The sequence below is a fragment of the Xenopus tropicalis genome, chromosome 1 (genome assembly GCF_000004195.4).
Source record: "Xenopus tropicalis strain Nigerian chromosome 1, UCB_Xtro_10.0, whole genome shotgun sequence".
Classification (NCBI taxonomy): Eukaryota; Metazoa; Chordata; class Amphibia; order Anura; family Pipidae; genus Xenopus; species Xenopus tropicalis.
This window is the reverse complement of record NC_030677.2, coordinates 22528508-22556255: the sequence shown is the minus strand read 5'-3', so window position 1 is coordinate 22556255 and position 27748 is coordinate 22528508. Positions and strand designations below refer to the sequence as shown.

The 27748-nt window shown below is 41.9% G+C and overlaps 1 protein-coding gene across 3 annotated transcripts; it reads right to left on the bottom strand.

Moving 5' to 3' along the window:
- Positions 1 to 1062: 1062 nt before the first annotated feature.
- cgl.1 (egg cortical granule lectin gene 1) lies at positions 1063 to 26155 on the bottom strand. Of its 3 annotated transcripts, none has more exons than XM_012956222.2 (8): positions 26070 to 26155; positions 19745 to 19819; positions 16452 to 16517; positions 5386 to 5633; positions 4761 to 4919; positions 4128 to 4248; positions 3939 to 4042; positions 1063 to 1293 (listed from the first exon to the last, which is right to left on the bottom strand). In XM_012956222.2, exons 2-8 carry the CDS (start codon positions 19806 to 19808, stop codon positions 1141 to 1143), a joined length of 915 nt encoding a protein of 304 aa, XP_012811676.1. In that variant the 5' UTR covers positions 19809 to 19819; positions 26070 to 26155; the 3' UTR covers positions 1063 to 1140. The 3 variants fall into 3 exon arrangements, with proteins under 3 accessions (XP_012811676.1, XP_012811683.1, NP_001120445.1); XM_012956229.3 differs by lacking the exon at positions 26070 to 26155 and adding an exon at positions 22719 to 23108; NM_001126973.1 differs by lacking the exon at positions 26070 to 26155 and adding an exon at positions 23149 to 23198 and having other exon boundaries at positions 1064 to 1293.
- Positions 26156 to 27748: the final 1593 nt, after the last annotated feature.

Sequence of the window (27748 nt, the reverse complement as noted above, 5' to 3'; positions counted from 1 at the left end):
GGCATATTCCTATTTAGTAGGGATGCACCAAATCCACTATTTGTGACCAGATCAAAATTTGAATTGGATTTGCCTAGGAGTGTGGATCTACTCAAATCCTGCTGAAATGGCTGAATCTTGGCCGAATCCTGAACTGAATCCTGGATTCTGTGCATCCCTACTATTTAGTCATTCCATAGATTCCATACTATTCCATTAGCATTCTCCTTTCAACATATCTGCATCTCTTTGTTTTTCTTAGGGCTCTGGCACACGGGGAGATTAGTCGCTGTATGACTAATCTCCCTGAAATGCCATCCCATAGGCGAAAATGTAAATCACCGGTGGGATGGCATACGTGGCGGCGCGATTTCAGTGAAATCTCACAAGTTTCCTCTCGAGGCAACTTGTGCAATTTCATTGAAATCGCGCCACCGCGTATGCCATCCCACCGGTGATTTACATTTTCGCCAGTAGGATGGCAATCCGGGGAGATTAGTCGCCCATGAACAGGGAGTTTTGTCGCGGGCGACTAATCTCCCCGTGTGCCAGAGCCCTTAAGGAGAAACTGATATGGGACTGATGTGTAAACTATATGTAACTTTTGCCATCCGATGCATCTGAATCTGACAAGATAAAAACCGAAAATCCTTTCTTCTCTCATTGAAATACATTGACTGTCGGATGTAGATGCATGAACAAAAGAAAACATCCGACTTTATCTGATCCAACATTACATTACAGCTGTGGAAATCAGATTTTGTAGGATTCTACAAAATCTAATGCTGTTGCATGACAAGATCAGATAAAATCTTACCCACAAAATCTGATCAAAGTGCTTATGGAATTTAGCCCTTAGCCCAGCAATACATGTACTGCAACAATATTAAATCCTTATCCTAATACAGTTTAAATGCCAAAAAAAAGTTATTCACCCTATTTGTTTAGTATTAGCTTTTGTAGCAGTACATTTCATTATTAAAGAGACCCCCTTAAACAGCACTGGGATCCAACCCATGGATTAAGATTCCCTGGTGACCTTGTGAATGTAAATGTAACTCAATGCTACACCAAGAAACTGGGCCGGGATGCTAAAGCTTTATTTCATGGTATATGGCAGGCAGTTTAAATACAATATATACTGATAAAGCCTCCAGCGGATTAACGATAGAAGAGAAGGATGGCTGCTTCAGTTATCTCCTTGCTTGCACTGTTTAATTTTTTTGTTCCGTATCCATCCCAGTCATAGGCTGTAAAGTCCCCGCACTGTCTTGGGTCCCCTTCTGGGAAGTATCCCCCTCCTCCAATGCACAACTGTTGAGTTAAGGACAAGGCGCGAGCTGGTTACCAGTTTCAGAATGGCAGCACAGATCTATAGCATTAATTAGTGAGTGGCACCTGTGGAACTTGCCCATGTGGAACTTGCTAAGAGACTTCCATGTTGCCAATAAGCCGCTCATTTGGCCAAAGCCTTAATGCTTTTGTTAGGCCTGTGCCACTTTGACTACTGCAGCCCTTCCATTGAGAACCATGCAGTCAAAACCATGCCATGACCATAGAGAGATAGGTAAAGCAAGTCATTTCTAAGTCATGTCTCCTGGTCTGCTTAAGAATCTGCCATAGACAAAGTGCTTTCTATTATTTTTAAGAAGAAATGGCAGCAGCAAAAAGAGCCATATGGGTACCATAGGCCTTAAAGTCATTATATATTGGCTATATTGAATATTGTACCTGATTCCACGGATAAGCATCTATAACAGTAATGACCCATCCTTCAAAAGAAGATGTTATGCTACTGGGGGCATCTTGGGTGGCATAAATCTTTACTGCTAAAAGGCACAAAACATAAAAGGCGCACGTATGTCTGCAAGTGCAGTGAGCAAAGCACATTTTCCATGTTTCTTTCCCACAATGCAGCATTTTTTCCCCAGAATTTCATTGCTTGCAAGGGGGCGATACGCTCAGTTGCACTGTGCCTACCACAATTGCACAAGATTTGAAAAATTTCAACTGCGCGCCGATTTCTTGGCAAATCATATGCAATTGTGTGAATTCTGCCTGCCGTCATCTCCCGTGTTCGCCATGCAAGCGACATCTGCCCCAATTCTTCAGGCACAAATATGCTGTGCTGATTGCCACTGGGTGTGAAAGGGAACCCTAGCGCTACTACCTGGTCAACTTGAGGTTCCCCTGCATCAATAGGCTCCGCAGTGTTCAATTTGGGACAGAAGGCAAGAAATACTAAGGGATTTACTAAGACACGAACGCTCCGATTGTATTTTCACCGAATTTTTCGTGGCTTGCGCGACTTATGCATATGCTTGCGTGAAAAAATCGGAAAGGTTTTCCCGCTGTTTACAATCGTTCGGTACGAAAATTTTGTGTGTTAATAGTAAGGCTGCAGCTTCCCCTTAATCACTTAGGATTCCTTCCTTCCTATAACCCACTCAGCCCCCTCCCTTAGGAATTTACTTTGGCTGTTGGCTACTGGGCATGCTCAGTTCTTCTCAACTCAGCTGCCCTCCAGTCTAGCAGCCAATGAAGAGATGGCATTGCTGGTTTCCATAGAAACTTTGCTTGCCCTAGCTGTGCTCTCTGCTTGAAAAACATGTTTATGTGTCAGCAGGGCCGCCAGGGGGGCATAGGGGATACGATCGTACCGGGCCTTTAAAGGGGGCCCGGCCGCGCTAGAGTTTCCTTAGCTCGGGCCCCCTTTCATCAAGCCCGGGCCCTGTCTTTAGCTGTATCCTCCTCTATGTGCCGCGGCTCTCTGCCGCATCTCCGCTTTTAAAAGGTTGCGCCTGTGCGTACTGACGTCACACGCACGGGCCGCAACCTTATAAAAGCACAGAAGTAGCAGCGAGCCGCGGCACATAGAGGAGGACATCACCGGAGGTGGGGTCTGCTGGGGGCCGGGAAGGAGGGAAATGGAAGGTGCTTGGGGGCCTTGGGAGGTGAGCTGGAGGATACTTGGGGCCCTGGGAAGTGAGCTGAAGGATACTTGGGGGCCCTGGGAGGTGAGCTGAAGGATACTTGGGGGCCCTGGGAGGTGAGCTGAAGGATGCTGGGGGGCCCTGGGGGGTGAGCTGAAGGATGCTGGGGGGGGGGGGGGGGCAGGAGGATGCTTGGGTGGCCTTGGAAGAAACAGGAGGACGCTGGGGGGAGCCAAAGGATGCGGAAGGAAGTAGCGGAGAGCAGGCCATAGTATGAGTAATTTGGGGAAGGACCACTAATGTTTTAGGGGGCCCTGGGCTGGCTAGCAATGATTTAGGGGGTACCTGCCCTGGCACCTATGCAAAATGTAACCCCTGGCCACCAATGTTTTAGGGGGGCCCTGGCTACCAATTTCTGTATGTCCTTTGTATTGATGGGAGGGGTCACTGGGGGAGGGGCCATTGGGAGTGTGGGAGGAGGGGGGGGGCCCAGAAAATCTTGTTGTGAGGGGCCCCATGGTTTCTGATGGCGGCCCTGTGTGTCAGAGGGAAAATGGCTGCTTGGTGAAAACAGCTATTTGTTTTACAAAAATGTTATGGTGCTGGCAAAAGGAGCAGTACAAATGATGCAGTTTGGGTGGGGGATATGTGTCCAACCTTTATACATGGTAGAAAAATTTAAGGCTTACATGTCCTTTAAACTTGAATTCTACCTTTAGGCAGTAGTTGGCCTACAACAAAGATCTTATTGGTCACTGCCATCCAACCATTAGTACAGAAGCTTGTGTGCCATGTCAAAGCTTCTGGGTGATATGGGCATTTGCCGAGTGCCCACTTAGACTCTGCAATCATTTTGGGGGCCAGTGCTAGTTATACTGCAGTTATCTGACCTCTCTTACCCTGATAAATAACAGGACTTTTGGAATATGTTCAAAGTGCACATTTAATGCAACACATCTTCAAAATATATTACAATTGACAAAAAATGCTTGCATGTATGTACCCCCCCCCACAACCAACACTTACATGTTCCGAATTGCACCCTTCCATCTTCATTCCTGGACAGAAAGCCAATGCTGCTCCCTCTGTATTAAATACTCGAAACTGGACATAACCAGGGGTAAAATAACCTAATATGTATAGATGAATAAAAACAAATATAAACAGAATTTGTGTGTGTATAGTTCTTAAATATAGATAACAACCAAGACTTACCTCTTACAAAGTCTGAGTAAAAAGAAGCCGTCTTCGAGCTGCTTCCAAAGTCATACACTATTTGCTCAAAAGGTCCGTTGTCTTTTGGGCAGCTTCCAGCATTATATCTCAGCGGATATCGCTAAATAGTAATAATAGACAGTGACGCTTATAATGTGCAACATATGTACTCTGTCAGATCTGTATAAGCACAACATGCCCAGTAAGGTGCCAGGGAATTTAGTGGGGTTCTTAGCTATAGGTGACTATCCCAAGTTCATTGGCTAGTGCCCAAAGTCTCTATGGTTTATTTACCTAATACCATAGAGCAAAATCATTCCCATTTTCTTTTACTGGGCACAATGATATATTTGGGTTTACATCCCCTTTGACATCGTTGTAGCACAGAGAAAGGAACATGGTGCTCATGCAGTAATGCTGTCCAATGTTTGGTAGCATTATTCTACAAACTGATTTCTATAGGCTCGGGACTAGGCACACTTTTTCACTGTTATTTTTATTGTAAATATGTGGGCACTGATACTGTCAGCAGAAGCACCAGGGTGCATAAAACTTGCACGTGCCCAATTGATTTCTCTATGGGGTATACTTTGAATCTTCCGGGCAATTGAGGTTCTATTTTAGGGCACCAACCTGAAACAAGCTCAAAAGGTTTCCTCCTACTCTGGAAAAGAAGTCACTGGTAGTGCGATATCTCTGAAGGGATGAACTTTTCCAACGTCTCAGCGGAGTCCTGTTGGGCACGTGCCACGCGCTGAGGTCCTTGGCTTGGATGTCATAATAGCCAGGATTCTGTCAGTTCAGGCAACGTGAAAGAGATAGAGAAGCAGAAGAAAGTCTAGTATAACAGTCTGATAGTGGAAAACATCCACTAAACTGGCGTTTATATATCATGATTTTTTTTTCACAAATGGGATTTATTATTTAAATGAAGTCCTAAATATAAATGATTGATGTCTTATGTGCTTTCTAAATAGAACTATGTTTCCTACTGTAGATCACTCATGGTGAATGGCAGATTGCTGACTTGTTCTGTAATCAGCCAGACAGAGCTGGTTAAATCTGTCATTGACTTAAAGCACGAGTGTGTTGGCTTGGCCTAGAATTTGCAAATACTTTGTTAAATATCTAAAAGAAAAAATGGATAAGGACTGTCTGTGAACACTTTAATAAAAAAACATTTCGTTTAGTGGATACTGTATATTTTGTAGTAAGGACGGTTCACCTTTTATATACTGTCTCTAAGTGGAATTATCACCTTGTAATCATCACTAGTTGCTGCATCAGGCGACCCAAATGTTGCATGGTTTGCCCAGTTTCCATCCCCCTCTGGATAGTCAGCTCGATTTCCTTGTTGGCTGGACCAGCGATCCCCCACAGTGCACTTCCCTGCCATGTAGTTCTCATGCACACTGGCCACCAAAGTCCATCCTCCTCCAGTTGTAGTCATGTCACAGAAGGTCTGGTAGGAGATTCCGTCTGAAGAGGTCAGTGTGTATATTCCATCTGTGATAATGCATATCATAGGAAAAAGTTTGTAAGTAATACTCAGCGCTATCGGCGTCGTCGTGCTTAATAACTTTCAGTCTTCAATGTAGACAATAAACATTGTGCTCAAATTTCTTTCAAAGAAAATACCCCTCTTGGATGGGTATTGAAACATGTGCAGAACCAATGTGTTGGAAGCGCATGAAAAATACAAATACAAAATAGTGCAATTTGTTTCAAAAGTTAATGAAACTAAAGTGAAAAGAGTTGTGCCTATAACTCCAAATAATAACAAAGTGCACATAAAATCCCAAATCGCAGTGTGGTGTAGTTGCACCAGATGGTAATTAGGATATGCAGAGGTAAATGAAATCCACTGTTGATAGAAGGAGGTTCAAGATCTCCATTCAATTTGGAAAAGCAGAAGATAAAACAGAATATAATGTAATACCCTTTATTAAAAATAGTCCTGCTGCAGTACAGGCTACTTACAGTATCTGGATAAGAACAAAACACAGCTCTACGCGTTTCACGTGTCCGACACACTTCATCAGGAGCAATAAAAATATGATCTAAAAACATCATCTAAGGCTGATGCCACACCAGGCGTAGGGCTGATATTTTCGGCAAGCGGAAAAACGCTTGGCGAAAATTCAGCCCTACGCCTGCTACTTGTGCCTGCACGCGAATGAATGAAATATGCTCGGGTGCAGGCACATGTAGCCGATATATGCATGAAAACGCAAGACTTTGCATTCTCTCGCGTTTTCATGCGTATATCGGCTACATATGCCTGCACCCGAGCGTATTCCATTCATTCGGGTGCAGGCACAAGTAGCAGGCGTAGGGCTGAATTTTCGCCAAGCGTTTTTCCACTTGCCGAAAATATCAGCCCTACGCCTTGTGTGGCATCAGCCTTATATTGGCAAATCACATGCATAAAATGGTGATTAAGATGAGAAACAGCTGACCCCAAGAGCATAGGTGCACATTAAACCTAAACCAATGGGAAGAAGACATGAACCAATGGGGAAAAGGAGGAGGGAGTAGTGCCATAAACCCATAGGATTGTGATCCGCCCACCATATAGAGGAGCTGCATACAATTCCCATGAATCCCCCCTGGCCAGATTTTTTTTTCTTTCCTTTTCTCTTTCCCATATATTCCTTTTACTTCCTTTTACCTTTTCTGCATCCCCCCCTTTCCTTCTCATAACATAAAAACAGAATTAAAAACAAAAACGAAAACAGAAGTGAACAAAGGCTAAACTAAAATGCTGCCAAATCTAACTCTATATTTAGACCATGAGGTTGTAGTGTGTTTAGTTTAAAAATCCAATATGTCTCGAGCTGACATAATCTAATGAATCACCCCCTCTGGTGCTAGAGGAAATTTGTTCTAATCCCAAAAACACCAGCCCAGTGGGATCGAAATTATGTACCATCTTAAAGTGCCGCGAGACATCATGGTTATTTTTGCCGAACTTAATATTACGTAATGTTACCTTATTCTAGTACCGATGGATCTGATAGTTCTCCCTACATTCCACTTATTGCAAGGACACACCAATAAATAAACCACGTAAATAGAACGGCAATTAATAAATTCTCTAACCGCAGGTATAGCCTCTATATGTAATTTCTTGGGGGCTACTTAAGGGCAAGTAGTGCATCTCTTTTTGCCACACTAATATGTATCTATCTATGTTTCTATCATCATTAGTGCCCCATACTTTTGAAGGAGTTAACAAACCTGCGGTTTCTCTCCGAGATATTCTTCTAAAATTGGGTCTGCAGTCACTACATTCCAGTGTTTTTGTACAATCTTTTTAATGTTATACGCTGCGGTGTTGAACTTAGTGTAAAAGTTACATTTATGTAACATCCGTGCGTCGGAGGTTTTTTTCACCAATTAAGTGTTCCTATCGGTATCCTGTGCCAACTGTTCCACAACCAAGTACCTTGCTGAATTAGTGGGGAGAGTGAAACATGCAGGTACAGGTATAGGACCCGTTATCCAGAATGCTCGGGACCAAGGGTATTCCGGATAAGGGGTCTTTCCGTAGTTTGGATCTGCATACCTTAATTTTACTAAAATATCAATAAAACATTAATTAAACCCAATAGGATTGTTCTGCCCCCAATAAGGAGTAATTATATCTTAGTTGGGATCAAGTACAGGTACTGTTTTATTATTACAGAGAAAAGGGAATCATTTAACCATTAAATAAACCCAATAGGGCTGTTCTGCCCCCAATAAGGGGTAATTATATCTTAGTTGGGATCAAGTACAGGTACTGTTTTATTATTACAGAGAAAAGGGAATCATTTAACCATTAAATAAACCCAATAGGACTGTTCTGCCCCAATAAGGGGTAATTATATCTTAGTTGGGATCAAGTACAGGTACTGTTTTATTATTACAGAGAAAAGGGAATCATTTAACCATTAAATAAACCCAATAGGGCTGTTCTGCCCCCAATAAGGGGTAATTATATCTTAGTTGGGATCAAGTACAGGTACTGTTTTATTATTACAGAGAAAAGGGAATCATTTAACCATTAAATAAACCCAATAGGCTGTTCTGCCCCCAATAAGGGGTAATTATATCTTAGTTGGGATCAAGTACAGGTACTGTTTTATTATTACAGAGAAAAGGGAATCATTTAACCATGAAATAAACCCAATAGGGCTGTTCTGCCCCCAATAAGGGGTAATTATATCTTAGTTGGGATCAAGTACAGGTACTGTTTTATTATTATAGAGAAAAGGGAATCATTTAACCATTAAATAAACCCAATAGGACTGTTCTGCCCCCAATAAGGGGTATTTATATCTTAGTTGGGATCAAGTACAGGTACTGTTTTATTTCTACAGAGAAAAAGGGAATCATTTTTAAAAATTAGAATTATTTGCTTATAATGGAGTCTATGGAAGACAGCCTTTCTGTAATTCGGAGCTTTCTGGATAATGGGTTTCCGGATAAGGGATCCCTGTACTATACAGGACAAAGAAGCTGAATTTCTTATCACTCGCTTCCCTAGATTGGCTATTTACTACCATTTTCCCAAGATACATAAAGATCTACTGATGGATACTATGGATTTATTGAATAAAATGAAACACATAACTTGGAAGGATACTTATAAATGGGTCACATGTGATTTGTCTTCTTTATATACTTGCATACCAAGTACCCTTTTCAAAAGGGTACCGCTATGGGTAGCAAATTCGCTCCTTCGTATGCCAATCTCTATATGGCAGTATGGGAAGATGAGTTTGTGTGGAACTCTCCCAGGTTTAGTGAACATATCATCTTATACACTTGTTACATAGATGATTTGCTATACATTTGGGTCGGCCCCCTTGATACTATTAATGCATTTATTATACATATGAATGCCAATCCATATAATCTCCAGTTTACAACAGAAATTAATGATAGGAGTGTCAACTATTTAGACCTCACTTTATTTAGTAATGGAGACCAAATAGAGACAAAGCTTTTCCCCAAAACCACTGATCAGAATGGTGTGTTACATGCATCCAGTGCCCCCCATAATAAGTGCATTAGGAATATCCCCAAAAGCCAGTACCTCAGAGCTAGAAGGAATTGCTCTAGATCGGTTGACTTCTTTCAATCTTAGAAAATAGATTCCAAGAAAAGGGTTACAAAAAGTCATGTTTGAATGAAGCCAAACAGTTGGCACAGGATACCGATAGGAACACTTTATTGGTGAAAAAAAACCCTGTTGCAGGGATGTTACTGTAGGGACCCCAAAGAATTGGGCCCCTACTGGATTAGTTCCCCTTTAGACAGGCACCATGAGGGTGGCCTTATGTGATTTGGACACCCAAAGGTGGTCCTAGATGTTTATGTGTGAAAAGGGAGTTTCCCTGTTGTTCAGCAGCAACCACTAGGTGGCAGTGTGCGGCAATATAAAAAGGGATGACACCCATTTCTGCCTGGGACCCCTCTGTAAGGAGGTCAACAACAGGCTAGTGTTCTAGTACAGGAGGTACTGTAATAGGTCACTCTAGGAGTGACAGGCAGGCTAGAGAGAACGGGCAGCGATAGCCCCAACAGGAGAGAGAGGGGTTAAGACCCCCCAGCACTCATGGCTGGAGCTCAGGGCCTGTAGTGTTCAGTAAGAGGAGCCAAGTCAGCCCCTGGGAGTGTTCCCAGTGAAGGGGCCCCACGCGTGGACCGGGGTGAGTTCCTAGGTGGAATCATCCGGCAGGAGTACCGGGGGTAGCCCAAAGAGAGAGAGTGTAACTTGAGCCATCTGTGTGACATCCTCTGAAGTGTTCTGCCTGCATCAACAATAAACAAGTTCATCTGGTTCACCATTTTAACCGGTGTCTTGGCTGTTCATATACTGAGGATCCTCAACTGCCTGGTAAGCAGCTACCCCAAGGGAGGGGCAAGGTACCGGGAGTTGCTGGGAGTCCGGGTCCAAGGAGGACCTCATAGAGTTTTCCCAGGGAGGAGACATATAGTTCTACCTATACCTACCCTGGGTTGAGGCACGCCATTCATTTATATCATACCTGTCCCCCATAATAAGTGGGGGCTCAGGGCTCCTGTAGCGCCACACGCAGGGAGTTGCGTGTTAAAAGTACAACAGTAGCCAAAGTAGGGTTACATTACATAAATGTAACTTTTACACTAAGTTCAACACCGCAGCGTATAACATTAAAAAGATTGTACAAAAACATTGGAATGTAGTGACTGCAGACCCAATTTTAGGAGAATATCTTGGAGAGAAACCGCAGGTTTGTTAACTCCTTCAAAAGTATGGGGCACTAATGATGATAGAAAATGCATCAATAACTTTGGTTTGAAGGGTACATATTAGTGTGGCAAAAAGAGATGCACTACTTGCCCTTAAGTAGCCCCCAAGAAATTACATATAGAGGCTATACCTGCGGTTAGAGAATTTATTAATTGCCGTTCTATTTACGTGGTTTATTTATTGGTGTGTCCTTGCAATAAGTGGAATGTAGGGAGAACTATCAGATCCATCGGTACTAGAATAAGGTAACATTACGTAATATTAAGTTTGGCAAAAATAACCATGGTGTCTCGTGGCACTTTAAGATGGTACATTGTCCCATTGTCACTCCACTTTATAGGCGGAGAGTTAATTTTTTGTTTGGGGAGGCTAAAGATGGCCCATACACAGACTGACCTACTGCTAATGTGACACTTAGGGGCTGATTTACTAACCCACGAATCCGACCCGAATAGGAAAAGTTCCGACTTGAAAACGAACATTTTGCGACTTTTTCGTATGTTTTGCGTTTTTTTCGGATTCTTTACGAATTTTTCGTTACCAATACGATTTTTGCGTAAAAATGCGAGTTTTACGTAGCCATTACGAAAGTTGCGTAAAATCTGGCGATTTTTCGTAGCTTTAAAACTTGCGCAAAAAGTTGCGCTTTTTTCGTAGCGTTAAAACTTACGCAAAACTTTGCACCTTTTAAGTTTTAACGCTACGAAAAATGCGCAACTTTTTGCGTAAGTTTTAACGCTACGAAAAATGCACAACTTTTTACGCAACTTTCGTAATGGATACGAAAAACTCGCGTTTTTACGCAAAAATCGTATTGGTAACGAAAAATTCGTAAAGAATCCGAAAAAATCGCAAAACATACGAAAAAATCGCAAAATACCGATCATTACGAAAAAAACGCAATCGGACTCATTTCGACCCGTTCGTGGGTAAGTAAATCAGCCCCTTAGGGGCTGATTTACTAAGACACGAATTCAAATCCGAATTGGAAAAATTCCGATTGGAAAACGAACATTTTGCGACTTTTTCGTAGTTTTTGCGATTTTTTCGGCACCTTTACGACTTTTCGGAAATTATCGCGACTTTTTCGTTACCAATACGATTTGCGCGAAAAAACGCGAGTTTTTCGTAGCCATTACGACTTGCGCGAAAAAACTCGAGTTTTTCGTAGCCATTCCGAAAGTTGCGCAAAATCTGCCGATTTTTTCGTAGCATTAAAACTTGCGCGAAAAGTCGCGCCTTTTCCGTAGCGTTAAAACTTAAAAGGCGTTAAGTTTTAACGCTACGAAAAAATCGCCAGATTTTGCGCAACTTTTGGAATGGCTACGAAAAACTCGTGTTTTTTCGCAAAAATCTTATTGGTAACGAAAAAGTCGCGATAATTTCCGAAAAAATCTCAAAATACCGATCATACCGTGGGTTAGTAAATGTGCCCCTTAGTGGATTCGCTGCTGGTGTACAAAATTAACCTCCCAACTACCTCCTGCCGTTCCCACTGACTCCCAGGGATACTGCGCAAAAGTGTGGGTGGGGGGGCTTTTTTCACCCTAAAATGCTTAGGATGTAAAAGTATCCATACAGGCACTTCTGTGAGGGGGTCTCCATCCATTTGTGCTTGTGATCAGTTAGCTTAAAGGGGTAGTTTACCTTTAAATTAACTTTAAACATGATGTAGACATTATGATACACTTTGCAATTGGTCCGCTTTTATTTTTAATGGTTTTTCAGTTATTTAGCTTTTTGTTTGGAAGCTCTCCATTTGATATTTCAGCAGCTATCTGGTTGCTAGGATCTTATGTACCCTAGTAACCATGTAGTGGTTTAAACAAGAGATGGGAATATGAATAGTTAAGGGGCCTGCATGGAAAAATAAGTAATTAAAATTACAATAATAATAATAAAACCTTTTGGCTGCTGGGGTCAGTGACCCCCATTTGAAAGCTGGAAAGAGGCAGAAGAGAAAGGCAAAGTATTCAAGGACTCTAAAAAAATTAATTAGGAAGACCAATTGCAAAGTTGCTAGGAATAGGCCATTCTATAACATACTAAAAGTTAACTTAAAAGTGAACCTTCCCTTTAGATGTGTTAAGTTAGCTTTATAGATAGAGAAGCAGTAGGTACTCACACCTCAGGCACATTATATACAGTGAGATGCCATCTGTATTTACATAACCAGCAGATATTCAGGCCCTGGCACTATAACACTGGCACTGATACACAGCATTGGCTGCACTGTAACTAACTAGAAAGGAACAAGACAATGACAAAAGTAAAAAAAAAAAAAAATAGAATGTGCAAAAAACAAAAACAATAAGTATATAAAAGCACAATGCGCTTTTTCAGGGGGAAAGAATTAACTTACCATCCATCTGTTAGGGTTGTTGATAGGGATTTTATAGATGTCAGGTAGTGATTCAGCTTTTAGAACTGTATATAGCAACAGTATAGTACCTGTGTATTGCACCTGTGTATTGTATGTATGTATGTATGTATGTAAAGCACTACTTATGTACGCAGCGCTGTACAGTAGAATACATTAATATAAACAGGGGGTTATTAAGATAATAATAGATAAATACAAAGTATAACAATAAATACAAATAAATACAAGATACAGTTGCAATAAGTTAAGAGTCAAAGACACAAGAGGATGGAGGTCCCTGCCCCGTAGAGCTTACAATCTATATGGGAGGGTAACTTACAGACACAAATAGGCAAATATAAGTGCTGTAGGTCACAGTGGGTGACATTACAATATAAGTGCCAGTTCCCAGATCAGGTGCTGGGTGAGTGCTCCAATAGGGAGTCTTTAAGTTTAGTTTTAAAAAGACTGGGGGAGGATTCTCTCCGGAGGAAATCAGGGAGGGCATTCCCAATGTAAGGGGCAGCAGGGCAGAAAGGTTTAAGGCGGGAAACCGCAGTAGTAGTGGGGGGGCGCAACCAAACGATTGCTCTGCGAGGAACGAAGGAGTCGGCCGGGAACATACGGAGACACCAGGGAAGAGATGTAGTGAGGAGCAGAGGAATGGAGGGCTTTGAAGGTTAGGAGAAGGAGTTTGTAAGATATTCTTTGTTTAATAGGGAGCCACGATAAGGCCTTTAGCAGAAGAAGGGCCTGAACTCTCCTGGATGAGAGGAGGAGAATTCTGGCAGTAGTATTTAATATAGACTGTAGGGGGGAAAGATGGGAGTTAGGGAGGCCGGTTAGTAGCAGGTTACAGTAGTCAAGTCGGGATAGGATGAGAGCATGCATGAGCAGCCTAGCTGTTGCAGTAGAAACAAATTTGAGTCTCAACCCTTGTCCCCCAATATCCCCTCTATAACTGCACTTTCTAAACTAATTGTGGCCTTCAGGAATCTAATATAAAAGAGGGCACCCTGGGGGGGGGGAATATGATGCATGGATTGGTTAAGGGGTTATACTCAAGTGTTCCTTTCTGTTTTTCTGAACCCATCTTGTTCTTCCTAATGTACCTGAACTCACAGAGGAGCATGCAAGTGCTGAATGCAGATGGGACGCAACATGCTGCATCCTACATGTATTCTGCGCTTACATGCACATTAGAAAGAACAGGATGTGTTCCTTCCCTGCAGGGAAATGCAGAAAAAAACGCTCAAGATTACGAGCCCTAATACACTAGAACTTTTGAAATATCCTGGCAATGCTAACCCCTTTTCAAATATATTATTTTCAAGTTTTACATTTTATTAAGACTTTCCTCTGTGTTTTATTGCTTCCCAAGATGGGCCATACTGCATATTTTTTAATGCTAAGTCTGCCACCTTGAGGATAAACAAAAACCCACCAGAGGAATGTAAGTATGATCATGGTTAGTATTGCCACCTACAGGATCAGATAGAAAGGGCACACGCAAGGATTAGTCACCATGTAGTGTATAAGTAATAAAGTGCATATTCATTTAAAATAAGCTTACCAAAATAAACTTTAGATGTGGAAAATGATTTAATATACATAAGTATATTTACTCTTATTACTATATCCTGCTACTCCATCACTTTAACTCTTACTCTAAAGCTTATTAGATCCAAGCCCCGTTATACCCATAACTGAACCCTCCAACGGTTACTCCCAGTCTCACAGTGTCAGTCCCATACCATGTTACTCAATCACATTACTTCCAATGATCCTTTAGTCCCATGCTCACATCTCAATACACCATTGTATACTCTCATTGGGTACAGATCTGTTATTGTGCTGCCCTTCATTATATCAATATGGTGTTGTACCCCATTACTCTTATTCCAGCCTTACTTGTATGCTCCATTACTCCCACACTGCATTATTCCCTTACCCCATTCCCATGCTGTCACTCCAAGACTTCACTACATTGCTCTCATACTCTGTTACTCACAGCATCACTCTCATGCTGCCTAGTACCTGTAACCAACTGGTTCAATTACTAGCATACCATAGTGCTCCAATACTCCTTTTTTCTACTAAAAAAAAAAAAGTCGGGATAGTATGAGAGCATGCATGAGCAGCCTAGCTGTTGCAGTAGAAAGAAAGGGACGGATTTTGGCAATATTGCATAAGAAAAAGTGACAGGTTTTGACAGTGGTGTTAATATGGTCAGAGAAGGAGAGACAGGAGTCAAAGGTCACCCCCAAACAACAGGTAGAGATTTGAGTCTTAATGAAGGGGATCGACAAATTTGGATATCATCAGCATTGTACCTGTGTATTGTACCTGTGTATTGTACCTGTGTATTGTACCTGTGTATAGTACCTGTGGGAGTGGGATAAAATCTGCAGCAAAAGTAGAGAGTCGGTTCATAGGTAAAGTTACAGTCTGCAGATTCTTCTTTTCAGTCTTCATTTCTGCACTGGCTTCAGTTTGTAATGTCTCCCAAGCCCTGTCTGTATCTGTACCTTGATTGGTCAATTTTACTGTGCTTTAATTGGAGAATCCACAAGAAGAAAGAGCCAAGCAGGTTTGGGGAGACTTAAAATCCGCTTATGCTCCACTTCTGTCATGATATTTATGGTATACTTTTTATTTCTAAATTACACTGTTTATATAGCAAATAATTCACTCTACCATATAAAATGTTATTTTTGAACCAACAAATGTATTTTTTTTTTACACATTAGAACTGCTTTCAGCTAACCTATTGTTTCTCCTACTCCCATGTAACTGGAGGAGTCCCAAGCCGGACTTGGATTTCTTACTATTGAGTGCTATTCTGATACCTACTGGGAGCTGCTCTCTTGCTCCCTTCCCATTGTTCTACTGATCGGCTGCTGGGATGGGGGGGGGGATATCACTCCAACTTGCAGCACAGCAGTAAAGTGTGACTGAAGTTTATCAGAGCACAGGTCACATGGCTGTGGCACCCTGGGAAATGAAGAATATGGCTAGCCCCATGTGAAATTTCAAAATTAGATATAAAAAAAGTCTGTTTGTGTTTTTGAAAAACAGATTACAATGCAGGATTCTGCTGGAGAAGCTCTATTAACTCATGGGTTCTAGGCAATATTTACTGATATATATATTCCAGTTTGGTAAGATTCTTACCAACATATCTTATATTTAACGTGCATTAATAATACTAAGGTGCATCTATTAAAATAGGCTATGGGGGTTGAATTTTAAATGCATCCTAACATCATATTTTGGAATATATTCCCTTTACTTGCACATATTCTGTAAATGTATATTTGGGCAGACAATAAACTGGAGATCCCAGCACTGAAAAGGTTAAAACATGGAATGTTAATGTTAAAAATAGAAGCAAAAACACAACACAAAGGCAAATTAATGTCACATGCATGGTTTGATAAAATCCTCAGTCCTTTTGCAGTCAGACAAGGTTAGCTGCTAGTCACAGTGGCTTATCATGATGTTACTGGGCCCCACACGCCACAGCAAATGATGCAAAGTGGGCAAATGTTGACCTGTTTACTAATATCGATTGAAATTGCTTATTAATTACAGCCTTGTGGGCCCCTCTACAGCCGCAGGGTCTGCTTCTTCTTCCATATTTACGCCCCTGCTGATAGACTCGAGAGCCATTTCTCACCTGGTGCATTTTCATTTGATTTCTTGATGTCCCAACAGCTCCTAAAAGTGTAGTACGACATTGCGCCTGAAATGAAAGTAATATCCATAGTTACATAGACCTTTGCTTTCTAAGGACGGTGGCACACTGCAGATCGTCTGGCATTCTCTTTCCTGTGAAAAGCTGCCGATTCCAAGCCCTACAAGTGGTCTCATAAAACTGATAACTTATGAGGTTTCGGTACAACTCTTTTGCAATTCTTGGCATTTTGAGAAATGATGGTGGAACAAAACTGCAGGAAATGCCTTTTGTGGCACTCCATATCAGGGAATACAAGTATATGGGTGGCAATGGTAATACTGACCAACTGCAATGCGCTATTGCTAATGCCACCAACAGGGCTGCTTTAAAGGAGAAGGAAAGGGTTACCTGCGAGCGTTTCCTCTTCCTCCTTTGTGTGCTTGCGCATGCGCAGTAGAGTGAAAAGCCAAATTTTAACAAAAAAGTCGGCTTTTCACTCAACTGTGCTTCGCCAGGCTCAGGGATTTTGCAGGTTCCCCGGGCTGGTGCTGTTTTCTCTTTATACAGGGGCACCAGCCCGGGGTACAAGGTAAGCAAGTAGGCAAGTAAGCAAGAGTCACTTGGGGGTGCCTAACATTTTGGCACCCCCAAGTGACTTAGCCTTTCCTTGTCCTTTATATCACTAAAAAAATAGTTTCCCCCACCAAAGGGGTAGGTAAGGGAGCTTCCGACACAGGTGATGTTGGGGCACATACATGCGCATATTAACCCAGTGCTACAACTCGCTCATTATGTGCTGCATGACACTTAGGGGGAGATTTACTAATCCACGAATGGTCCGAAGGTGTCCGAATGCGTTTTTTCGTAATGATCGGTATTTTTGCGACTTTTTCGTCGCCGTCGCGACTTTTTTGTATGTCCCGCAATTTTTTCGTCACCGTTGCAACTTTTTCGTATATTTTCTGCAACTTTTTCGTCGCCGTCGCAAAAAAATCAGATTGGTTTTTTCGCCGTTTACTATCGCTCAATACGAAAAAATCGCAAAATACAATAAAGTCGTGACGGCGACAAAAAAGTGGCAACAAATATGAAAAATTGCGATGGCGCCGAAAAAGACGCAAAATTTCCGTTTCCAATACGATTTTTTCCCTTTCGGAATTCGGATTCGTGGATTAGTAAATCTGCCCCTTAAGCTTGGGAGGCATCTACTGCTTCTACGTTACATGCACATAACGGGTGAGCCAGAGACTCGGTCATTATTCATATGCACATCACAGGAACTGTTCACCCACACCTAGGGGCACATTTACTTACTCACGAACGGGCCGAATGCGTCCGATTGCGTTTTTTTCGTAATGATCGGTATTTGGTGATTTTTCGGAAAATTGTCGCAACTTTTTCGTTGCCATTCTGAATGTTGCGCAAAATCTGGCGATTTTTTCGTAGCGTTACTACTTGCGCGAAAAGTCGCGACTTTTTCGTAGCCTTCGCGCCGAGTACGAAAGATTCGGATTCATTCAAGCTTCAGTATGGTGACTTTTCTTGGGCCAGGTTGGAGCTGCAGAGTGCCATTGAGCCCTATGGGAGACTTTCCTTGGGCCGGGTTGGAGCTGCAGAGTGCCATTGAGCCCTATGGGAGACTTTCCTTGGGCCGGGTTGGAGCTGCAGAGTGCCATTGAGCCCTATGGGAGACTTTCCTTGGGCCGGGTTGGAGCTGCAGAGTGCCATTGAGCCCTATGGGAGACTTTCCTTGGGCCGGGTTGGAGCTGCAGAGTGCCATTGAGCCCTATGGGAGACTTTCCTTGGGTCGGGTTGGAGCTGCAGGGTGCCATTGAGCCCTATGGGAGACTTTCCTTGGGCCGGGTTGGAGCTGCAGAGTGCCATTGAGCCCTATGGGAGACTTTCCTTGGGCCGGGTTGGAGCTGCAGAGTGCCATTGAGCCCTATGGGAGACTTTCCTTGGGCTGGGTTGGAGCTGCAGAGTGCCATTGAGCCCTATGGGAGACTTTCCTTGGGCTGGGTTGGAGCTGCAGAGTGCCATTGAGCCCTATGGGAGACTTTCCTTGGGCCGGGTTGGAGCTGCAGAGTGCCAGTGAGCCCTATGGGAGACTTCCCTTGGGCCGGGTTGGAGCTGCAGAGTGCCATTGAGCCCTATGGGAGACTTTCCTTGGGCCGGCTTGGAGCTGCAGAGTGCCATTGAGCCCTATGGGAGACTTTCCTTGGGCCGGGTTGGAGCTGCAGAGTGCCATTGAGCCCTATGGGAGACTTTCCTTGGGCCGGGTTGGAGCTGCAGGGTGCCATTGAGTCCTATGGGAGGCTTCCAAAATCATGCTAAGTCTGAAAGTTTCGCCCGCCGCTTACGAGCGCTCAATACGAAAAAGTCGCGACAAGATACGAGCGAATCGTAATGGCTACGAAAAACTCGCGTTTTTTCGCGCAAATCCTATTGGTAACGAAAAAGTCGCGACAATTTCCAAAAAGTCGTAAAGGCGCCGAAAAAAATCGCAAAAAATACGAAAAAGTCGCAAAATGTTCGTTTTCCAATCTGAATTTTTCCAATTCGGATTCGTGGGTTAGTAAATGTGCCCCCTAGTGTGGTGCCATAGCACAAGTGAGGCAAAATGTATCTGGAAAATATTATTGTTTCCCCTAACCAATTTTTTAGTGATAGGTGACTACGGTTGCCACATTTTACTGGCCTTTGGGTTGGGGGTGGGTTGTGATGTCTTTTGGGGCGGGGTAATGATGTAAGGGGTGGGGAAATAGGCAGGCTGGGTAGGGATATAGATAGGGGAAGGTGGGTTGGGACAGGAAATGGGCAGGGAAATGAGCGGGGTTATAGGCACAGCCCAGGGTGGCCCATGATTAGAAAGGGTGATTGGCAGTGGAGAGAGTCAGGGTAAATTTGTGGAGGAATTTCTCAATAAATCAGTCTGAAACACAACTTTTTTAAAGACAATCCTATATTTAGAGGAGTATAATGCACTGGTACATTCTTAATTTTCCCATGATATGTCTCCTTTAAGGTACCAGTGGGCAATCTAATTGGCACGGTCATGGCAAAAAAGTGCAGGCAACCAAAAAAAGACACAGACGACAAAAAAATCACGCGACAAATGCATTTCACAAATTTTCACCCCGGTTTGCCAATTTTATGGTGAAGCGAAATGGGACAAATTCGCTCATCACTAGTGCCAATACTAACCTTGAGCAGGTGAACATGAAAAAATTAAGGCAAACAAAAAGTAATTTAGCGTACAGTAATCATGTAGTAATCCCAAGAAATATACTCACCCCATTGCTGAGAGAGTGCACCCACAGATATCAGGGACAGCAGGAGGAGATTGTACAGCAGCATCTTCCTCTGAACTGAAAGGAATAATTCCCATTCCAATCAAACCTTGTTACTATGTTGCAGAGACCCCCCTATAGGGCCCCTTTATAAATGGCCACTTAACAGCACTGTGCGTCAGGCCTGCAACTATTATCCATGCAGTGGTACTGCTGCTATCTATTTTCCAATATGCTTATATTTTAACCCTTTCACTGCCAGCCGTTTTGGACAAAGCGGAACTTGTATTGCCAGACAGTTTTTGAACATTTTGCACTGTTTCACTTTAGGGGCCTTTCCTCGGGGGACTTTTAGTTTACCAAGGAAAACAATATATCATTTTTTTCAGGATAACCTAAGCTTTTAAACTATGGTTGAAAAATATGGTAGTTTTGTGTAATTCCAATTCTGTAACAAGATATAGGCTTCAAAATGTCTAAAAAATGAAAAAAAAATAAAAATATTTTCTATAATATAAACACATGCACCAGAAACAAAAATTATTTTATGCACGAATATACAACTGATTTGGAAAGTCCCATGTCTCCTGAACGTGCCAATACCAAATATATATAGTTTTATGGAGATTTCTCACTTGTATAGGTCAAAAACTCCCAGCAGTACACTACCATTACTACTAATTTCCAAAGCACTGCTCCAGAAAGCTGCCTACTTTAGATTTCAAGGCCAACATGCACCATTACCCAAATTAATTACTAGGCAAATAGACTATCCGAGAATGGTAGAAAAATCATAGTTAAAATTTAACCTTTATTTAACTTCAATAAAACTCAAAATTATACTCATAGAAAAAGAAACCCCAGTTAAAAATAGTGTGGGGTGTAGAACGGTCTGGACATTGGCCATAAAATATTAGTTAACTGCCTCTAGTTCGTTCAAGCTAATCAGGCACAATGTGGGGAGAATTGGATACATACTACGCTATTTAAAAATTATAACATTGTGCCATGTTAGCTTGAACAAACTAGAGGCAGTTAACTAACATTTTATGGCCAATGTCCAGACCGTTCTCCACCCCACACTATTTTTAACTGGGGTTTCTTTTTCTATGAGTATAATCTTGAGTTTTATTGAAGTTAAATAAAGGTTAAATTTTAACTATGATTTTTCTACCATTCTCGGATAGTCTATTTGCCTAATAATTAATTTGGGTAATGGTGCATGTTATTGAAGTCTAATGGGGAACACCTGTTAGGGTGTTTCCTAAGGCTGATGCCACACGAGGCGTAGGGCTGAAATTTTCGGCAAGCGGAAAAACACTTGGTGAAAATTCAGCCCTATGCCTGCTACTTGAGCCTGCACCCGAATGAATGGAATACGCTTGGGTGCAGGCACATGTAGCCGATATACGCATGAATACGCAAGACTTTGCTTTCTGTCGCGTTTTATGAGGGGTAGAAGTTGCAGAAATGTAGCATGACCCCTAAAACCATATATTTTTAAAAAGTACACATTCTGACAAATCCAACATGGGTAAAGAAGACTTTCTACACCAAAGAACCAATCTGGAAAGCTTTCCTAAAGTTAATGCTTTTTATGACTTTTCTGAAAAAGACCTAAATTTGTTGCAATTTGCCATATTTATCTTACATAATTTCTTATGTATAATGACACATTACCCTAAATATGAATGCCAGTGGTCCAGTGTCGGACTGGGGTGCCAGGGGCCCACTAGAAAACCTTAGACTGTGGGCCCAGTCTCCAAACAATTTTTCCTTCTCTCTTCACTCACATTATTTATTCTCTAAATCACTTCCCCATACATATTATTATTAATTCTTCCTTCTATTTATTTTCTTTGTTCTCATGTAGAAATGAGGAATGACCATGGTAAAGGCATACAATGAAAATGGCTGGGTGAGCAGGAGGGCCCACTGACACCTGGGTTTTCCTGGTATCCTGTTGGACCAGTCCGACACTGCAGCGGTCTACTGAACAGTTTAATGCACAGTGATGTACAGAGGCACCCAAATGAACATAGTGCCTAGGAATTTTCTCAGCTGCCAGCTCAATTTCTGCAAAAAAAGCCCAATGACCGTGTATTATGTGCTGTAAGACCCCCTAACTGTACAGAAAAACCCAGAAACCCATATATTTTTGGAAAGTACACATTCTGACAAATCCAACAAGGGTAAAGAGTCCTTTCTACACCAAAGTACCAATCTGCAAAGCTTTCCTAAAGTTAGTGGTTTTTATGACATTTCAGAAAATCGCATAAAAATGTTGCAATTTACTGAATTTATCTCACACAATTTCTTGCGTCCAAAGGCAAGTCACCCCAAATAGGAACACCTAAGGTCTACTGAACAGTTTGATGCCCAATATGCATAGATATACCAAAGTCTGCGGTAAGTACTGACCCCAAAATAAATATAGCACATATGGATTTCTCGCCTGCCAACTCAGCTTTTGCACACAGAGCCCCCTGACAGCGTATTATGTGCAGTAACCCCCCCCTAACTCTACACAGACCCCCAGAAAACCATATATTTTAAGTACACATGATGAATTCAAAATAGGTAAAGTAATTTTTCTACACCAAAGTTACACATGGTACACAAGCTATGCTAAAAACAGATCAGGAACACTAATACAAGGATAAAAATGCAATAAAACCACAAAAATTGTGCAAATCAATTAAACAACAAAATAAGTCACATGACAGCATAATTAGTGGAAAAAAAAAACATTTTTAAAAAGTTTTTGTGAGTTTGTGTATACATGTGCACATGTAAAAGTTTTGTGACAGTGTGCAAGTGTGTATATGAGTGTACATAAGTGTATATAAGTGTGCAAAGTGGGAAGAAAAAACCCTGTGCTTAATTGTGTGCTATATGTGTATAAATGTATGGAAATGTATATGTGTGTGTAAGTGTGTGTAAAAGTGTGTATACATGAAAATAAAATCGCACTTACCTGTCCTGAAGCACGGATCGCTTGCCTGGTCCTTCTGGCTGCAGTCCTCGGGAGGAAGTAGGTGGGAGGCAGCGCTAGGTGGGGAACCAGTACAAGCAGCAGATGCGATGCGATCGCGTCTGCTGCTTGTAGGTTGGTCCTGCTACATTCGCATCACAGGACTGGCCCCCCAACCCCCTCGGCAAAAGCTGCCGTTGCAGAAAGAATCGTTTAGGTACCATTAACGTAGGTACTACGTTGTTGGCACTTAACTGCTTTTTTTAAAACAACGTAGTGCCTACGTTGTTGGCAGGGAAAGGGTTAAAGTAGGGACTACGTTATTTCTACACAAACTTCAGTGAGTCATGTGACACGAGTGACTTCACTGCGCACCATTTATAAAAAAAGCACTATATTTAAAAAACTATTGCTCACAGCTCTTGTGTATTACCATATATACTCGAGTCCCTCCAGCTAGCACCCTCTGCTCCCTGATTGCCTGTGCGCTCTTCTGTGTGCCACTCCTTCCTGGCTCCTGGCTCTTGGCTCCTTGCTCCGGCCCCTGGCGTGATGCCCACGCCCCCTGCTTTCAGCTCCGTTGTCTATGTGTCTAATGGGGAGGGGGAGGAAATGCCTTTAGAAGCAGACAGGCATGCACGGGAAAGCTCAATGTGGCCTGCTATTTATTTCTTTCTGTGGTGAGTGGGGAGAGCTCTTTGAAGCAGGCAAGAATTACTAAATGTGTTATGCATAACATTACAGACTTGAAACAATCCCCTTAGGGCTCAGGCACATGGGGAGATTAGTCGCCCGAGACACAGGAGATTTGTCGCGGGCGACTAATCTCCCCGTGTGCCAGAGCCCTTAGAACACAAGGCAGAGGAAACAGTCACTGCTCATAATCAAGTAGCTGATATTTGTACTACTCTTGAGGAAGATATAATCTCGCTACAGAAAAATAGTTATAGATCTGGAAGACAGATCTCACAGAAATAACATATGGTACAGAGGTATTCCTGAGGAATTTAAAGGGCAAGACTTGATTTTCTTCCTCAAAACTCTAACTTCCACGGTATTACCACAAACTCGGTTTCATTTGTATCATATACAAGATGCTTTTTTTAAGAGAACACAGAAATGCAAAATATCTTGCAGCACAACTTAAATCAATTCATATTTTTGCAGATTTGTCAGCAGCTACTCTAACTGAAAGAAAGGAATTTGCTGAAGTTACTTTATGTTTGAGAGCTAACAATGTTAAATACAAGTGGGGTCTCCCTACAAAACTGATTGTAGCCAGAAATGGCAGTACAGGTATGGGACCCGTTAACCAGAATGCTCGGGAACTGGGGTTTTCCATATAAGGGATCTTTCCGTAATTTGGATCTCCACAATTTAAGTCTTCTAAAAATCATTTAAATAATGAATAAACCCAATAGGGCTGTTCTGCCCCCAATAAGGGGTAATTATATCTTAGTTGGGATCAAGTACAGGTACTGTTTTATTATTACAGAGAAAAGGGAATCATTTAACCATTAAATAAACCCAATAGGGCTGTTCTGCCCCCAATAAGGGGTAATTATATCTTAGTTGGGATCAAGTACAGGTACTGTTTTATTATTACAGAGAAAAGGAAATCATTTTTAAAAATAAGAATTATTTGCTTATAATGGAGTGTATGGGAGATGGTCTTTCCATAACTCGGAACTTTCTGGATAACAGGTTTCCGGATAAGGGATCCAATACCTGTACTTCTGTTCTAAATACTCCTGAGGAAGCTGGGAAGGCTATTTAGGAATGGGGTTTGGATAATGGAGATCCAATTGCAGACCTTCATACAAAAAAGAAGGCTAGACTCACTTCAGAATGGGAAACGGTGCATCGTACACCAATCAAATGAGTGCCTAATTAAAAGCTTTAGGAATAATTACTATTAATTCCTGCCTATTATATATATAGGCAAATTTAAAAGAGTCTGATGTTGGTATTCTTTATTAAGTTTTAATTCGTTTATATAAACTTTACTAAGTTATTTTATTAATTATATATCTGCATGCTCCCATGAAATTTGCTCCGAGATATGTTGTCTTTGAATGTCAATATGATAAAAATGGCTGATGTTCTGATATATATATGCTTGGAGCAGTATTCTCTACTCTACTTTTAGTCAGCTTGAAAATATGTTTCTTAAATTTTTTCTTGTCTCTATGATCTACTTTAAACGTCCCATACACAGGCCGATTCTAGCTGCCGATATGGGTCCCTTAGACCGATTTGGCAGCTAATCGGCCTGTGTATAGGCACTACCGATGGGCCTGCCCTGCCTTTGGGGCCAACCGATCGAATTAGCCTGGATTCTCCCGATATCGCCCACCCGTAGGTGGGGATATTAGGAGAAGATTCGCTCGCTTGGCGACATCGCCAAGTTAGCGGATCTTAAGGTGTATGGGCACCTTAAAGCTATTCTTATTTTTTATCGTACTATCCCTTTTTCAATCCCCTCCAGTGTTCTTTGTAAGATTACTAATGTGTTTTACCAATTTATCTGGAATAAGAAATCTCCTAGAATATACAAATCTATTCTTCAAAGAAATAAAGATAAAGCAGGTCTTGGAGCTCCAGATCTTAAGAAATACTTCAAAGGCAATATTTTAAATCCATCTATAGACTTATTATCCATACAGTCACAAAAGAAATAGCTACTTTGGTCAGATGGTGAAGGTGTTAAGAATAATTACATAAATTTGCCTCCTACATTGAAAGTTGCAGCCAAAATTTGGAGAGAAAGCACAAAAATTGTGCAAATCAATGAAACAATAAAATAAGTCACATAACAGCGTAATTAGTGGAAAAAAAACAAAAGAAAAATGAAAAAAAAATGTAAAAAGTTTTGTGCTAAAAACCTTGTGCTAAATTGTGTGCTATATGTGTGTGTAAATGTATGTAAATGTATATGTGTGTGTAAGTGTGTGTAAAAGTGTGTATACATGAAAATAAAATCGCACTTTCCTGTCCTGAAGCACGGATCGCTTGACTGGTCCTTCTAGCTGCAGTCCTCGGGAGGAAGTAGGTGGGAGGCGGCGCTAGGTGGGGAACCAGTACAAACAGCAGACGCGATGCAGCAAAAGCCGCCGGGGCAGAGAGAATCGTTTAGGTACCATTAACGTAGGTACTACGTTGTTGGCACTTAACTGCTGTTTTTAAAACAACGTAGTACCTACATTGTTGGTAGGGAAAGGGTTAAAGTAGGGACTACGTTATTTCTACACAAACTTCAGTGAGTCATGTGACACAAGTGACTTTACTGCGCACCATTTATAAAAAAAAAGCACCATATTTAAGAAACTATTGTTCACAGCTCTTGTGTATTACCATATATACTCGAGTCCCTCCAGCTAGCACCCTCTGCTCCCTGATTGCCTGTGGGCTCTTCTGTGCGCCACTCCTTCCTGGCTCTTGGCTCCTTGCTCCGGCCCCTGGCGTGATGCCCACGCCCCCTGCTTTCAGCTCCGTTGTCTATGTGTCTAATGGGGAGGAAATGCCTTTAGAAGCAGACAGGCATGCACGGGAAAGCTCAACGTGGCCTGCTATTTATTTCTTTGTGTGGCGAGTGGGGAGAGCTCTTTGTGTTATGCATAACATTACAGACTTGAAACAATCCCCTTAGGGCTCTGGCACACGGGGAGATTAGTCGCCCGAGACAAATCTCCTGTGTCTCCGGCAACTAATCTCCCCCAAATGCCATCCCACCGGCGAAAATGTAAATCGTCGGTGGGATGGCATACGCGGTGGCGTGATTTCACTGAAATCGCGCAAGTTGCCTCGAGAGGAAACTTGTGCAATTTCAGTCAAATTGCGCCAACGCGTATGCCATCCAACCGGCGATTTACATTTTCGCTGGTAGGATGGCAATCCGGGGAGATTAGTCGCCCGAGACACAGGAGATTTGTCTCGGGCGACTAATCTCCCCGTGTGCCAGAGCCCTTAGAACACAAGGCAGAGGAAACAGTCACTGCTCATAATCAAGTAGCTGACATTTGTACTACTCTTGAGGAAGATATAATCTCGCTACAGAAAATAGTTATAGATCTGGAAGACAGATCTCACAGAAATAACATACGGTACAGAGGTATTCCTGAGGGATTTGAAGGGCAAGACATGATTTTCTTCCTCAAAACTCTTACTTCCACGGTATTACCACAAACTCAGTTTCATTTGTATCATATACAAGATGCTTTTTTTTAAGAGAACACAGAAATGCAAAATATCTTGCAGCACAATTTAAATCAATTCATATTTTTGCAGATTTGTCAGCAGCTACTCTAACTGAAAGAAAGGAATTTGCTAAAGTTACTTTATGTTTGAGAGCTAACAATGTAAATTACAAGTGGGGTCTCCCTACAAAACTGATTGTAGCCAGAAATGGCAGTACAGGTATGGGACCCGTTAACCAGAATGCTCAGGAACTGGGGTTTTCCATATAAGGGATCTTCCCGTAATAAACCCAATAGGGCTGTTCTGCCCCCAATAAGGATTAATTATATCTTAGTTGGGATCAAGTACAGGTACTGTTTTATTATTACAGAGAAAAGGAAATCATTTAACCATGAAATAAACCCAATAGGGCTGTTCTGCCCCCAATAAGGGGTAATTATATCTTAGTTGGGATCAAGTACAGGTACTGTTTTATTATTACAGAGAAAAGGGAATCATTTAACCATTAAATAAACCCAATAGGGCTGTTCTGCCCCAATAAGGGGTAATTATATCTTAGTTGGGATCAAGTACAGGTACTGTTTTATTATTACAGAGAAAAAGGCAATCATTTTTAAAAATAAGAATTATTTGCTTATAATGGAGTGTATGGGAGATGGTCTTTCCATAACTCGGAACTTTCTGGATAACAGGTTTCCGGATAAGGGATCCAATACCTGTACTTCTGTTCTAAATACTCCTGAGGAAGCTAGGAAGGCTATTTAGGAATGGGGTTTGGATAATGGAGATCCAATTGCAGACCTTCATACAAAAAAGAAGCCTAGACTCACTTCAGA